Source organism: Archocentrus centrarchus, chromosome 21 (assembly GCF_007364275.1).
Source record: "Archocentrus centrarchus isolate MPI-CPG fArcCen1 chromosome 21, fArcCen1, whole genome shotgun sequence".
In the NCBI taxonomy this organism is placed as follows: Eukaryota; Metazoa; Chordata; class Actinopteri; order Cichliformes; family Cichlidae; genus Archocentrus; species Archocentrus centrarchus.
This window is the reverse complement of record NC_044366.1, coordinates 5,643,358-5,657,977: the sequence shown is the minus strand read 5'-3', so window position 1 is coordinate 5,657,977 and position 14,620 is coordinate 5,643,358. Positions and strand designations below refer to the sequence as shown.

The 14,620-nt window shown below is 41.0% G+C and overlaps 1 protein-coding gene and 1 long non-coding RNA gene across 2 annotated transcripts in view; one reads left to right on the top strand and one right to left on the bottom strand.

Moving 5' to 3' along the window:
* The window catches only part of col5a2a (collagen, type V, alpha 2a), a 45,596-nt gene that overhangs the window by 7,723 nt on the left and 23,253 nt on the right, over positions 1-14,620 (bottom strand). Inside the window, exons 2-42 of the mRNA XM_030757761.1 lie at positions 14,398-14,619; positions 13,851-13,870; positions 13,724-13,756; positions 13,605-13,637; positions 13,291-13,344; positions 12,310-12,402; positions 12,146-12,217; positions 9,018-9,062; positions 8,884-8,937; positions 8,597-8,650; positions 7,896-7,949; positions 7,751-7,804; positions 7,506-7,559; positions 7,368-7,412; positions 7,135-7,188; positions 6,925-6,969; positions 6,494-6,547; positions 6,280-6,378; positions 6,126-6,170; positions 5,937-6,035; positions 5,756-5,809; positions 5,562-5,669; positions 5,295-5,348; positions 5,050-5,148; positions 4,892-4,945; positions 4,698-4,796; positions 4,548-4,601; positions 3,870-3,923; positions 3,719-3,772; positions 3,540-3,593; positions 3,362-3,406; positions 3,127-3,225; positions 2,929-3,036; positions 2,750-2,803; positions 2,464-2,517; positions 2,228-2,281; positions 2,065-2,118; positions 1,862-1,969; positions 1,679-1,732; positions 1,504-1,557; positions 108-269 (exon numbers count right to left, since the gene is read on the bottom strand). Of these exons, the coding sequence (XP_030613621.1) occupies positions 108-269; positions 1,504-1,557; positions 1,679-1,732; positions 1,862-1,969; positions 2,065-2,118; positions 2,228-2,281; positions 2,464-2,517; positions 2,750-2,803; positions 2,929-3,036; positions 3,127-3,225; positions 3,362-3,406; positions 3,540-3,593; positions 3,719-3,772; positions 3,870-3,923; positions 4,548-4,601; positions 4,698-4,796; positions 4,892-4,945; positions 5,050-5,148; positions 5,295-5,348; positions 5,562-5,669; positions 5,756-5,809; positions 5,937-6,035; positions 6,126-6,170; positions 6,280-6,378; positions 6,494-6,547; positions 6,925-6,969; positions 7,135-7,188; positions 7,368-7,412; positions 7,506-7,559; positions 7,751-7,804; positions 7,896-7,949; positions 8,597-8,650; positions 8,884-8,937; positions 9,018-9,062; positions 12,146-12,217; positions 12,310-12,402; positions 13,291-13,344; positions 13,605-13,637; positions 13,724-13,756; positions 13,851-13,870; positions 14,398-14,619 (2,813 nt within the window). The remainder of the gene's footprint in view (positions 1-107; positions 270-1,503; positions 1,558-1,678; positions 1,733-1,861; positions 1,970-2,064; positions 2,119-2,227; positions 2,282-2,463; positions 2,518-2,749; positions 2,804-2,928; positions 3,037-3,126; positions 3,226-3,361; positions 3,407-3,539; positions 3,594-3,718; positions 3,773-3,869; positions 3,924-4,547; positions 4,602-4,697; positions 4,797-4,891; positions 4,946-5,049; positions 5,149-5,294; positions 5,349-5,561; positions 5,670-5,755; positions 5,810-5,936; positions 6,036-6,125; positions 6,171-6,279; positions 6,379-6,493; positions 6,548-6,924; positions 6,970-7,134; positions 7,189-7,367; positions 7,413-7,505; positions 7,560-7,750; positions 7,805-7,895; positions 7,950-8,596; positions 8,651-8,883; positions 8,938-9,017; positions 9,063-12,145; positions 12,218-12,309; positions 12,403-13,290; positions 13,345-13,604; positions 13,638-13,723; positions 13,757-13,850; positions 13,871-14,397; position 14,620) is intronic.
* LOC115800417 (uncharacterized) lies at positions 9,967-12,526 on the top strand. The gene is made up of 3 exons (XR_004021673.1): positions 9,967-10,113; positions 11,464-11,520; positions 11,901-12,526. It is a non-coding gene; the product is annotated as an uncharacterized LOC115800417 (long non-coding RNA).

Below are 14,620 nucleotides of genomic sequence, written 5' to 3'. Positions count from 1 at the left end.
TTTGTGTTAAGGAGGAGCCTTGTGTTGGGATGTTTTTTTTTTTCATTAAATCAAGTCTTTAGATGAATTAAAATTGTGTAAAACTACACAAAATAATATGAGTTTACCGTGGGGCCATCCTCTCCAGGGTCCCCTTTGTCTCCTAGGCTACCTGGTGGTCCTGGAGGTCCACGTTCTCCTTGTTTTCCAGGAGGTCCATGATCTCCACGGAGTCCAGGAGGACCTTCTTTTCCTGGAGCTCCCAGAGGTCCGGCTTCTCCGATTGGACCCTGATAAGATGAGTTACAGTCATAACATATATGTTTGTGTTTGAAAGCATGTTTAAATGAACTCTTCCATGTGACATGTTGCACCAATATGTGTAAAAGGATTTTTTTAAGTGTTTATCTTTGTTCCAAATGGTCGCTGAAAACCACCAAGTGTACAAATTGTTTGTTTTTTGGGTTGTCTTCTACTGAAAGTTAAAAAGAAAAAAATCTTATACATGGAAACAGAGAAATCTCTCAATCACCTTTTCAAAAGAAGATGCTTTATGCATGTGAACAGTCTTTTTTTTATGTTTTTTCTATGATTGATTACACCTTACAGTTACAGTAGCTAGAATCTCAAGAGTAAAACATTACAGAAAATTCATTCTTGTACACTGTGTTTGATAAACTGTAAATAATTGTCATATTATCTTAATTCAGTGAAGTAAGTGAAAGATAAACGCAGCATTTAATTTTTGTCAGTCACCATCCCGGTACTGAAGGCATTCTGTTATATCTACCAAAATCATTCTGTTAAGCCACCGTGTGTGTCATGTTTCAATTCAGTTGTCCAATGTGTGACCCTTGATTTACTTTATCATTGTCAGTAGGGCCATCTGAGAAAAACAAAGGTTTCTCCACCATGTGTTGGTGTGTGTGGATTTGGGAGGGGAGGTGGAAAATGTCTGTGTATCATATCCTGCTGACACTTGTGTCATCTTTTTCTGGCCTTTCTTTTTTCTTTTCATGCAGATAATATTAAATAATTAATCACAAAAAAGAATAGTGAGGCTTTAGCGTACATTTTTTTTCTTTCGGGGGCTCAGTACAATGTGTATAACACAGTAGATGCATGACTGATTACGGGTCCACAGGGCTGATAAGTCTGTTATCTGTTAGACACACAGCACTGCTTAATGAATCAATGATGGTGTCATTTTTAAATGGCAGGGAAGGAGCCTGAAGGCTTTACTTTTACTTATTTATAAACAGCATCTGTTTTTTATGCTAAAGTTAGTTATGAGGTAAAAAGTAAGAATTTTACTTTTTTTTTTATTGTGTCGACATTTGCTTTGCTTCAAAACCAATTTCAGAACAGCAATTTAATTGCAAAGGTGACAAAAGCAGGCAATTATTTGTCATTTTTAATGGTTTGACATTTGTAACCCTTACAATTTTACATTTTTTTATATATAAAAAAAGAACGTTTATCTTTAATTACTTTATGTTCATACAAACTCAGAGCAGTACTTACAGGTGGGCCAGGGGGTCCAACCCTTCCTGCAGATCCAGGGAAACCAGTGGGGCCCTGCAAACAGAAAGGTCTTCAGATACTGCTGCTTCATAACAAAAGCTGGTGTCAGAAAAGTGACCAAAAATAATATAATGATTTTAAATGGACTTAAAACTGTAGGATAAATGGATCTTACCGGTGCTCCTTGTGTTCCTCTTCCTCCTTTCAGTCCAGCAACACCAACTGGACCCTAAAGAATATACAAACATTTCATTAGAACACAATCTCTCAGCTACATGCTTGCAGGGGTTGAAAGCTGGCGTCTCTAAAACTCTTATCCAAAGTGGATGAACTAAAAGTATAGTGATGAGTTACTCACAGGAGGTCCGTGAGCACCAGCCAAGCCCTGTGGTCCAGGAGACCCTGCATCTCCTTTCTGGCCTTGCTCTCCAGGCTCTCCCTTCACTCCAGGTTGGCCATCAGGACCCTGTGAGGTGTAGGTAACAGATATTTTTTCCTCCCTTACCTCTTGCAGCAGTTTCAAAGACACATATATTTAGGAAAGTGTTTCAGTGTACTTACAGGGGGTCCGGAAAATCCAACAGCACCAATGGGGCCAGGGTCACCTCTTGACCCCTGCAGCACAAGATAAATGTTTGTATAACTTTGTAATGACCTGATATATTTTAACACAATAAACTTATACTCAGTGTGCAAGATTAAAACACCGGTGAGGTCTACCCACAGGGATTCCTCTGGATCCTGGAGGTCCAGCTGGTCCTTTGGGTCCAGGTTCTCCCTGTAAAGAAACCACAAGTTTACAGCAATAATTTGAACAACTCTTCATTGAGCATGTAGTATTTTTATATGTGTAAAAGCAGGATGAGGCAAAGAGTGTCCTTCACAGAACAATGGGCCTACTCCTGCCATCAGAACCTTGAAGTGCTTGGGTGCTTTATGTGTGTTTGATAAAGACTCTACCTTCTCACCGCTGGGTCCAGCAGATCCTAGTGGGCCAACGGGACCTGGAGCTCCCTGTTGACAGTAAAGAAACATGTTTGATGATCTTTGCTGAACACCATCACTCATCATTAACAGTCACTTGTGCAGTCACGTCAACAGACAGCCTTCTTTCAGCAAGCAGGGACATTAAACTTGTACAGATACAGCATTAGTTTTGGTTTATCACAAAGCTTTCCAAACTTCTTTGTTCACAAGTGAGTTGAGAGTAAATATGTTTGCAGCAAGACAAAGATGCTTTGCTCACTCTTGCGCCATCATTTCCGGGTGTACCTTCAGATCCTTTCTCACCAATTGCTCCCTGAACAAAGACAATAAATGAAAAGAGGTGGAATCAGTTTGAAGAGAAATGTACTAATGAAGAAACTAAGACTCAGAACATTCCAAAGATTACTAAGATTTTTGCAAAGATGATGACAGACTTACTCTTTCACCTTTGGGCCCAGGAGGACCAGAGATGCCCCTCTCTCCTGGCATTCCCTGAAGACCTGGAGGACCCAGATCACCTAGAGCACCGGTGGGACCAGGGCTACCCTTCAGTGACAAACATCAAGGTTAGTATGAATTGGCCAAAATCGCTCCACACTTTTGATGTACATGTTGGTCAGCGCTGTGTAACAGTACCTTTGGCCCATCTGGACCAGGTGCACCAGGAATTCCTTTAGGTCCCTGCAGACCAGTTGGGCCCAGTTCTCCTCTCTCCCCAGGAATTCCACGCTCTCCCTAGAAAATAGATAAGAACAGTTGAGTCTCGGATGTTCAAACTCCACCATTTCTTCTTATTCCTGTGAACTCTGTGGGGAGCAAAGAGCTGCCAAACTCCACCTTGGACTGATTGAAATCAATGCAGTTCACCTACCCGAGGTCCAATCTGACCCACGGGACCCAGCTCTCCGGGAATACCCTGAAAGAAAGAGTTGTATTCTATGTTGAGTCCAAAAAAATATAACATTTAAATTCATCCAAAACTTTTTGCAACACTAAATATAGTATGTGAAGTAACTCAAAACTGCTTTCATAGTTTTTGTTTGACTCACTTGGTCACCTGGTTTTCCAGACTCTCCAGGAGGCCCTTGATTTCCAGGCAAACCCTAAAAAAGCAAAAGACGATAACTTTCAGGTTATTTGAAATCATTTTTGAACCACCATTATCCAACTCTGTGAACTGTTAGAAACCTTTCTGCTATTTTACTACCAGCCAAGAACAATTACACACCTGGAATCCATTTACACCTGGAGGTCCCTGCTCTCCTCTGTCTCCTGCAACACCCTGAGAGAGGACAAACATTTCTGTATAATTTTCAACAGCAACAACAAAAAAAAAAGGCTTAGCAAATAGTGTCATAAAAGAGTAATCAGACACTTACTGATGGACCAGGGGGTCCTGCAGGCCCAACTTCTCCATCTTTTCCTGGAGGACCCTGTCGACAAAGTCACACTTAGAAAACCTGCCCGTTACACACCTGGTGAGGATCCACTCTTTCATCTCCTAATAGCCTGCTAAGGGTTTAGGCTGATCACATTACTAATGACTTCTGTGCTCCTGAAAGATCTAATAAATCAGTTCAGATACTTATTTTAGTACTTTCATGTAGTATTTATTTCTGTATATCTCTTGATTATATTGATCATACTAAATTATAATATTTTTATAATATTTTTATTTTAGAGAGTTTGATTTTCTGTTACATGGCACTGAACAGGAGTGGCCCTCCAATCTCATTGTACATCCTGTATAATGACAATAAAGGCATTCTATTCTATTCTATTCTAGTACCCAATATACATTGTTTTCTTATGTAGCATAAAAATTTTGACACAGCAGTGTTATCCTAAATTTAATACAGAAATTTGTGCACGAACCAGATCAAGCAACAATTTAACCTGCATAATCAGCTAACAATAATACCACAGTGTAATGTGTGGTTTTAACCGTGCACTCGAAATGGTGCGTAAGTGTGTAATAGCGTGTGTGTGTGTGATGGCAGTATGGAAGTATGCAGTTTGAGTCACAGCAGAAGTCTACATTCAGAAATAGTACTCACTCTTTGACCTGGCACTCCTGCAGATCCCTGTTCACCTGTCTTTCCTGGGTCACCCTTTGAGAGTAAAATGCATTGAATTAGAGACTGAACAGGACATTATCAGACTGATGTGACTATTAACACACAGTTTCATTGACTCTGCAGCCTTACACTGAAGCCCTTGGGGCCTGGCACTCCCATGGTTCCTGCAGGCCCTCTGTTTCCAATGGGCCCTGTAGGACCTGGGCGACCATCTTCACCTGGGGCACCCTTAAAATGACACAAACCAATGCTTAACAATCTTAAAGCAAACTTAGAGTGACTGTGATTCAAACATACTGAAATGTCCAATCACTCAGAATTACCAGTGGTCCTGACTTGCCCTCTGCACCTTGGACTCCAGGGGTGCCAGTAAGCCCCTGTAGAAAAGTTTTTATAATATAAGTATAGGAAACTGGAGCAGTATAGATAACCATTCAGAGATACTGTAGCTCAAAAGTAAAATGCCAAACTCTTGTGTTACCCTTGCACCTGGTAGACCAGGTTCTCCTGCACGTCCCAGGTCTCCCAGAGAACCTTTTGGTCCTGGTGGGCCTGATATTCCACGATCTCCTTGAGCACCCTTTAGACAAAAAATAGAATTTGCTGATTTGAGCAAATTAAGAGGTACTAAACAAAATGTTAAGAATTAAATAAAATGTTCAAAGCACAACTGTAATCATGTAAGTACATGTAGAGTGATTTCCATGAATAGTAACTAACTCTAACCTTAGGTCCTGGCAGCCCATCTGCACCAGGGAATCCTCTGTTCCCAGGAGATCCCTGAAAAACAAATGATTATTTAATGCATGTATAAAGCTGTATTAAACCGCATCAGTGTAGTAAAGACAACTCAAACACAGAATTCAATGTGTTTTTAATCCCAACTTCCCCAAACTAATAATTTTCTGGACTGAATCACTGAGCTGACTCCTGTCCTGATGAACAACTGTCTGATGGATCAGTGTTGGAGTAGGAGGCAGAATCCTGGCTTACTCTTTCACCAACAGGACCAGGAGGGCCAACAGAGCCAGGGTCTCCACGTAGTCCTCGCTTTCCTTCCTCACCCTGAGGTCCAATCACTCCCTGGGATCCAGGTGGACCCTAAGAAATCAACACATAAAACAGAATAAGAGGCAATTCTGGATTTATGATACACAAATGCATCAACTTTTTGATCTGAATCTTACTGGTTCTCCTTTAGGTCCAGCTTCTCCTTTAAATCCACCGACACCAACATCTCCCTTTGACACAAAAATGCAAAAATGTGAGTCTCCTGCACATTAAGCAATACCCCACTGTTCCATAAGCATTTAAAACAACTCAAGCAATTAAAAGCAAGAATTCAGTTCAAACTTTGAGGCAGCTTACCAGCTGTCCTTTGATACCCGGCTGACCAGTGCTTCCCTGAGGTCCCGGAGGGCCACTGGGTCCAGGATGGCCGCCTGGACCTTGCGGCCCAAGATTACCCTGAAAAAAAGTTAAACGTGGTTTTTTGTGACTTAATTGCATTGTTATTCTTAATAAGAACATGCCTGGAATGAATAAATGTGAACTTACCACTGGTCCTTTGGAACCTGGCCCTCCATCTGTTCCCATGGGCCCCTGTGAACACAAAAAATTCCCTAATTAGATCATCAATGGACACTCTGTAAAAACTATGACTTTCTAAAGTGTGTGTGATGTGCAAGTATAGGTTAAGTAAGAAATTAACCCCGAGGCCAACAGGTCCAACTCTGCCCTGGTGACCGGTCTCTCCTCTCTGTCCCTGTGGGCCCTCTGGACCTCGGACTCCTGTGGGGCCAGGCTGTCCCTGCAGAAAACAATAGCCAAGAACAATTAATATACACAAAAAAGTGATATATTTGGCTTTGACAGCATTAAAAAAAATATTCAAATAGCAAGTAGATATATTCTCTGTTACTTACCTTCATTCCTGGGGTACCTGGATATCCAGATGGGCCACTAATACCCAAGGGGCCCTGTTAAGAGAGAGTATTAAGAGTAGGATGTTATTGTAACATCATAACCCCATTCACGTGTAAAAATATGCAAACATGAAGGTTCTCCTGGTACAACAGGGCACGGCAACTATTCAAGTATGTCTACTTTTCTACCCAAGTGACTGTAGGGCTGTTACTGACGTGGATAGTTCACATACGTTTAAATGAAGAACAGCAAAGTACTTTATTTGGAGAAACACATCAGAATATGTTAAAAATAGGACTGATAATTGAAACCAAACTATATTTCTCTCAAATTTACCTCCACATCACATACTGATGTCTAAAATCACATGTTAGTCTCTTTGGTGTACAGTAATTTTTTTTAAAACGTAAAACAGCGTATTCTGACTTACCATTGGACCAGGTTTCCCGACGTTACCAGGAGAACCACGCTTACCCTAAGAGACAAAAACCAGTTTGGTTTAAAAATCATAAAGTAGGCTAAACAGAGTGTAGAAGTCTATATTTTAGAAGATAGATGAATTTTCTACATAAAAATACTTAGAATAAAAAAAAAGACTGTGGTAGCAGGTGTTGCTGTTGCATGGCATTATTATCCTTACCGCTATACCGCCTGGTCCAGGGCGTCCTCTCTCCCCCGGCATCCCTGCAGGACCCTGTTATGCACAGAAAGTGATCAATTGCACCTGTTTCCTTATTTATGCACAGGTTTAAGGTGAGAAAGCTTTAGTTACAGGGAAGCGAATACAGGTTTAGTGTCCTCGTCTGCTTAAAAAAATAATCAACTGTATGATCTGCACGTGGCAACAGAAACTTTAAGCATAACTTCATTTACCATAGGTCCGGGTGCTCCCAGTGGGCCACTGGGCCCTGTAGCACCCTGCAAAAAGACAGAAAACAAGATGTTTAATGGGAAACATCTAATTAACCAAAGGCACAAACCGACAGAGCGACTGTTTCGTGCCAATTATACCTTGGACCCAACAGCTCCGGTTTCACCTTTTGGCCCCAGTGGTCCTCCATGGCCCTGTTAATAAAGGAAAAAAAAAGACTCACAAGCTGATTTATGTTGTGTATGCAGAGCTGGGCTAAGTACACTGGCTGTATTCTTTAGCAAACATGCAGAAAAAAGAATGAAAAACGAGTTTAAAGCAAAATGAAGTAATCACGATACCACTGATGCTTGTTTTATAACTGCTTGTAACTGATATTACTCACTCTGTGACCCTTCAGGCCTGGAGGCCCAGGTGTCCCAGGGAATCCTCTAGGCCCCTAAACCATGGAAGAGCATTATTAGTTATGTCTACTGATAATAATAACAATAATAAAGCAGGGGATTTAATCTTTATAGGTTGAGGCTTACTGATGATCCGGGGAATCCAACTTCCCCAGTGTTTCCTGCTTTGCCTGATTCTCCCTGTGTGACGAAAAGACATTTACAGATTATTAGACTGTAGAATATCCTTTTTCCTGGGTATTAACATACTTATATTGTACTGTATGAGATTTATAACCAAGGGGATGCATTTCACTCATTTCCAACTCCTTATTTTACGTGTGTCCTTTACTAGAGTAGCTTTGCATGATTCAAAATGATCCTTATTTACTCATACTGGGCATTGCTGCAGATCCTCAGTTCATCCTCTTTCACTGCTGTTTTAGCTTCCTCCTCTCTTCCTTTAGCTTAAAGGAAGAGAGGAGGAGGGGTCGCCAAACTTCACAAACAGAAGGTTTGAACACACATAGTTGGGGCTTCTGTGGACCTTCATGTAGGATATCTAGATTCTAAAGCATGAGCTTTTTGGTCCCATGGGGATTACTTGTAAATACGCTTACCTGATTATTTGAAACTGTGACCATGTTTGATGTGAACATCTACCTTTGCAACAAAGTATAACAGTCCCTTTATAAATAACAGGATAGTGGTAGACCATTTCTTCACCTGCCCTCTTGTACTGTAATCATCAAGACCAGGACTTTCCCCAATTAAGTGAGATAACGTGTGTTTTAATTTCTCTAAGGTTTCACATATCAAGACAGACAAGCATCTCAAAGCTAACTTACATCTTCGCCTGGCTTCCCTGGAGGGCCCTCAGGTCCCCTTTGCCCTGGTGGACCCTAACAAACACAGACAGAATGTGAACATCCATCATTCTGAAAACAGCAAAATTATGCATTCAGGTCATTTCTGCTGCGAATATGCAGAAGCTGAGATGGTGTTTTCTCAAACAAACAGCTTCCCAAAAAACAAACAAAAAATTTAAAACAAAATGTAAATAATATGTGAATAATATCAAGTGTATGAAAGTTTATGAACCGATAAAATGCATGTAAATATGATGTTATAGTACCATATGTCCAGGATCACCAACATCCCCAGGTGGTCCTTGTGGTCCAGCTTGACCCTTAAAATGAAGGATAAACCATTCGAAACAGGAAGTACAACTAAATAATAAATAAATAAGTAAAAATGCTGCAAACTTACAGGTGAGCCATTCGGCCCCGGAGCTCCTCTTGTTCCAGCCTCTCCCTGAAAGAGACAGGACATCAGATCAACTGAACTGAAAGTGAAATGAAATAATTCAAAGTGACTCTGAGACATTTGGCCTTTGAAGTTTTAATAAAAAAGAAAAAAAATCAGTTACTTCGTTGTCATTATGAAATATGATATGACTACAGGGAAATTCAGCAAGAGTTAAATGTGTTTTATTTAAAAACATAGCTAACAAATCTATTTATCCCAGAGTTGGAAAGTTAGACACAAGATAAATATAACAAAATAGCTTAATATGCTTGATAAGTAGAATGGTATATAACTTAATAAAGTAAAGCAGAAACTGAATGACAAAAGAAAAGAAAATAAATAAATAAAACCAAAAACTTTCTAAGTAGCAGGTAAATGTGCCAAAATTCCAGATTTGATTTTTTTTCTTTTTTTTTGTTACAGCAAGAAAAATGAAGTTAAACACAACAAACACGTTAGTGATATATTAAACATTTTTGAAATAAAATAAAATAATAACATAATAAAGTTATTTAATTTTTTTTTCAATGAATGTTATGCTTCATTTATAGTTCACGAAACATTAAAATATGTAAAACTTTATCACAAAGTTGTATTAGGGTTAGGGTTAGTGTGTGGTTGTGGGAGCAGCACTGAGGGTTATTTTATTTTTTCACATTCATTCAAACAGACTGACAAAGGTTCAGGATTTAAACATGCAAACATCTGTAAATAAATAAACAGAAATAACAAATTTTATGATGATTCAAATAAGTACATAAGATAATAATAAATTATAACTTGTATCCCAGAAAAGGGCTTCATCTTAAAAGGTTTCTAAAAATTTGGGGAAATGAAATATGCTTTTTTTTTTTTTTTTTTTTTTTTTTTAAACGAGAGGAGCGGACCATTCACAGAGCGCATGCGTGAACGAGATTCCCGGCGACTGACTTCCTGTTTGCTCCAGCTGCACCCACGCGGGTTTGGGACCCTCCGGGAGGATGGAAGTTCTACCCTGAAACCGTTACTGACGAAGTGAGCAAAGAAGGTGGAGGTCTGGGGCTCATCAGGCTGAACGGTGAGCGTACTGGAGGCGGGAAAATGGACTCGTGTGTAGAAGTGAGCGAGTTTGATAAGGGCCAGATTGTAATGGCCAGACAAATGGGCGTGAGCGTTTCCGAGACGGCAAAGCTCGTGGGCTGTTCCCGGGAAGCGGTGGTGAACACCTACCGAGCTTGGTGCGAGAAGGGACCGGAGACAACCCGAGGCAGGGTGCCTTACAGGATTTTAAACATTCAAGAGAGTGAGGCGCAGCCCGGCAAAGGGCACAAAAACACGGCTGCAGAAGCAGCGGATGCGCCCACGGAGGAGGAGGAGGAGGAGGAGACAGGAGGTGCTGATGCTGATGAAATGAAAGCAGCGGGATGCACTGTGGGAAAACAGGAGACCGGGGACGAGGTCCTGAAACAGTAACTTGCAGCTCACTAGACTCAAAACACGCTGCTGGCATGAGGACTCGGAGCGACTCTGCTCACTGTTTTCTCGTTGTAAATCCACGGATCCTCCGTGGATCTGAATTTTAAGCAGGGGTGTTTCTGGTAACTCACTAAACAGTTAAACATATGAAACAAGTTTGACAAGTCTAAAAATGAGAAAAAACACTCAGAAAAGGGTCGTAACAAAATCCAGTTTAATGGAGGCATTTACTATTGGTAGCTTTCATTGAATTTTTTGATAACTGAATTTTTTTTGTTGTGATGCTGCAAATAAACAGAGAAGAACAAGAAATTTATTTTCAATTCTGATGAAAAGTAAACGCACACACACACACACACACACACACATGCACCTAAGCTTAGTGTGGCAAATGTTAACAGTAATGGCACCAGCAACTTTCTTTCCTTCTTGTCTTCACGTCCACAGGCCTGTGCAGAATGGCTTTATGCACTGCTCTGGGTGCTTATATGTCAGTTTATGCAGACATATGCAAAGCACTGCAGAGTTAAAATCTCAGTTTACAGTTTCCTGTCACAGAGAGTAAGAGAGGTGCGGCTATTTGCCGGGTCTGCAAAACATCATCAACATCATCAGACCAGTAGACCAGTAAGTAGACCAGTGAAGCATGCCTATAAAGTGAAGTACATAATGCAAGGCTCCATCATGACACTGCACTGGTGCCGTGCAAAACTTTGCAGAGCGGTCTGCATACTGTGGATTTTTGTTGAAGCTGCTACTCCTGATCATGTTTAAGCTGCTGGTTGGTGTTTTAGCTTTGCTCCTTTTGCAGAGAAGGCAGTTGTATGTTCTTGTCCTGTGGTGCTTTATATTAAAAAAATAATAATAATTAAAACCCACAGTGGACATAATGGTGTTTCATTAGCTTCCTTGTTGGCTATGTTCCCAAAATTTCCCTTCTCCATCTGTGTAGGTGCAGCAGAAGTCAAATTCACCCCATGCAGCACCATGAATCCGTCTTAACGCACAAGTAAGTAACAGTAGTTTTAACTTGTCTTCTCCCATTATTGGGAAAGAAGTGGAACACTGCAGTGCTGCCATCTAAAGTAAATGATAAGAGTATGTGAACTGACCTCCGAGTGTTCAGTATTGCTGTAAATGCAGCAGTGACCAGTAAACGTGCTTAATAAAATATGCACAACTTAAAACCTTAAAAAAGATCAAATCTATTCCATGAGGTTTATTTTTTAATGCTATGACCTGGATGATTGAGAACCTACACAGACAAGGTTTATTGAATTTAAACTTTGTATGATTGAGCCATTGAATTGTGAAACAGTTCCCCTTCATCACAGCTGAATGCACAGGCATGCGTATAACCCAGATCTTTTCACATCTTAATTCATGCAGGTCACAGTGTTAGGACTGCCCTGCAAACCCACAATGAAAAGAAATTTCCAAAGAAACTACAAGAAATGAGAACACGTGCTCTGGACTGCTGCTGAAGCTCTTTGCCACAGCTGCAAGTTTTCTACTCGGGAACAAACCTAATTTTCTAGGATGAATAGTTGCTTTCAGTTTTGTGCTTTCCAGCCGAGGGATTTAAGGAAACATCCCGTTAAGGTTAGTCCATATTCTCGCTGTCATGCTCTTACCCTGGAGCCACTCAACATGGCCATGGGTCCTGTTTTGGAATCAGTCACTCCGGCCATCTGTGCTCCCACACCCTGCAGGTAAAGCACTTCAAGTTAGCTCACCATGTAAGTCTTGATGTGGATGACTGCAGTTTAAACTCTAGTGTTTCTGATGAGTAGCTCACCCCTGGGTGTGATGGATGTCCTGGAGGTCCTGGTTCTCCAGGCTGACCCGGTACGCCAGGCTCGCCATCGTAACCCTGAGGACCCCGTGTTCCCTGGAGAGAAAAGGAGAGAGTTTGATAAACTATTTAGAACTTATTTTTATAACTACCTTCACTTTGACATTGATTTATTCCTACCAGCAGTGGGTTTCAGCTCCTATTCAGATTTTATTGTAAAGACTGAAATAAACTTCAGCCAATTAGTCAATAAAGCCAGAAGTTATCGTTGAACATTCACTGAGTTCAATAAAAAAAAAAAAGGACTTAATCTTGATTTTCATTTGTTTATGAACTATGAGCTGTAAAGTGTGTGCGGTATGAAAACCATTGGTTATGTTACTAATAAATCACCAGCAAAATGCTGCCCTCAACTCCACTGAAACTCCACCAAGAGGAGCACATTCATTCATCACGCTGCCACATCTCTGCTTGCTAAGCACATTATACATAAACTTTCCACATTGCATTACATTTGGACCCTTAGTCGCTTGTCCTTTGGAGCGAATGGTTTTTAATTTGAGTAGTAAGGACCCATTCTCATGACCCTGGTAATCAAAAAGCCCGAATGTCACGTTTCAAATGGATAATACAGACATGATGTCTATATTTACAGCCTGCACATGATGGAGGATGATTAATGTTGTTAGAGTTGCTGTAGTCTAATAGAGAAAGTAGAGGGTAGGAATAGAGGAGGATATAATAAAATGATGGTGTTGCCTTGATGAAGTTAATAAATACTGCTGTGGTTTGTCATATTGTGCACACCCACATGTTCTCTAAAACTCCAGCCAGAAAATAGTGGGAAGAAGGACGTGACTGGTAACAGAATGGGTCAGATTTCCTGCCATCCTAACTGTGTGTGTGTGTGTGTGTATATATATATATATATATATATATATAGAGTGTTCTTATTGTCTGTCAATACTTGCTGATGTGACCTACAGGCCTTCCTTTGGGTCCATGTGGTCCTCTTTGTCCTGGTGAGCCGGGAGGTCCCTGTTGGAGCAGACAACAAGAATGAATAAATAAAGCTGCCCCTGACACTGCTGCAGTAACATCAAAACAACGTGCACACGTGGTACAGCTTGAAATGCCACAGCGACCCGGCAGACTGGAGGACCATCCTGCTGTGCAGGCGTCCTTTTAAGGTGAAGTTATGCAGGATGCGGCTGTCCTCTCATGCCATCTAGTGACAGCTGTGGTGGATGAAAAATTCAGAAAATCCTGCAGGTAAAGGAAAAAATCCTCGTGCTCACCATAGGTCCGGGGCGGCCTCTGATCCCAGTCACCTGCAGGGAAATCATTGAATACTTCAGTTAGGTTATGCTCCATTTTTGTGCTTCAAGTTATCAGTTTTAATGCAGGAAACACTCACAATTGGAACATCTCCAGGTTCTCCCTTCTGACCCTGAGCAAACAGAGATGACATGAACTTTCAGACTCAGTCTGTGACAGTGATATTGCCAGCAAGCAGAAAATAAAGCATCAAAAAACTGGCCTACCTTATAAATTTTATCCCCACCTATAGGAGGAAGCACAAAATATTTGAACATGTCAGGAATGTGCACAGAAATCCTCAGTGTAATAGGTCAGTAGGCAGGATATGCTGAAACAGCTTCTGTGAGATTCATTTATCATTATGGGGTAAAAAAAAAATGCAGGCCAGTCAAAAGCAAAATAGTCAACTAATACAATTAATCAGCTGTCACTTACTCTTAATGTGAGGCTACTGATGTGCAGCGGCCTGACAGCAGCAGTAATTCCTACATCGTTTCTGTTTAATTGGAAGCCTGTCAAACCTAAAGAAACAATCTGCTGCTATTGCTTTGATTTCTAACAGTTTTGAACTGTTCCTTTGGTTCCTTTGGACATCATTCCTTACCCTCCCTTTAGGATTACGTTTATATTAAAGCATGATAAAGATCTGAGACGGTCTTTGATTGAATCATCGTGTCTTCTACCAACCAGATTATTTAATTAAAGCACATTTTCCTCCCTAGACATGTTTTTGTCGGCTTTCTGAACCGCAGAGAGCAGCTGCAGGCTCACCAAAAGTTCCTGTCCCGCCACCGGTCGATGAGTCAGTCCGACACACGGGGCAGCACTCGCCGTCTGGGATGTATATCTTCTCACAGTTGGTCAGATCATCGCACTGGATTTCATCGCACAGGACCTGGCCGTTGTCGCAAACGCAGATCCGGCATGGCTCTGGCTTCCAGATGTCCTTGTTTGTGTACACCTGGCCATCTGCCGTGCAGCTCATGTCATCTCC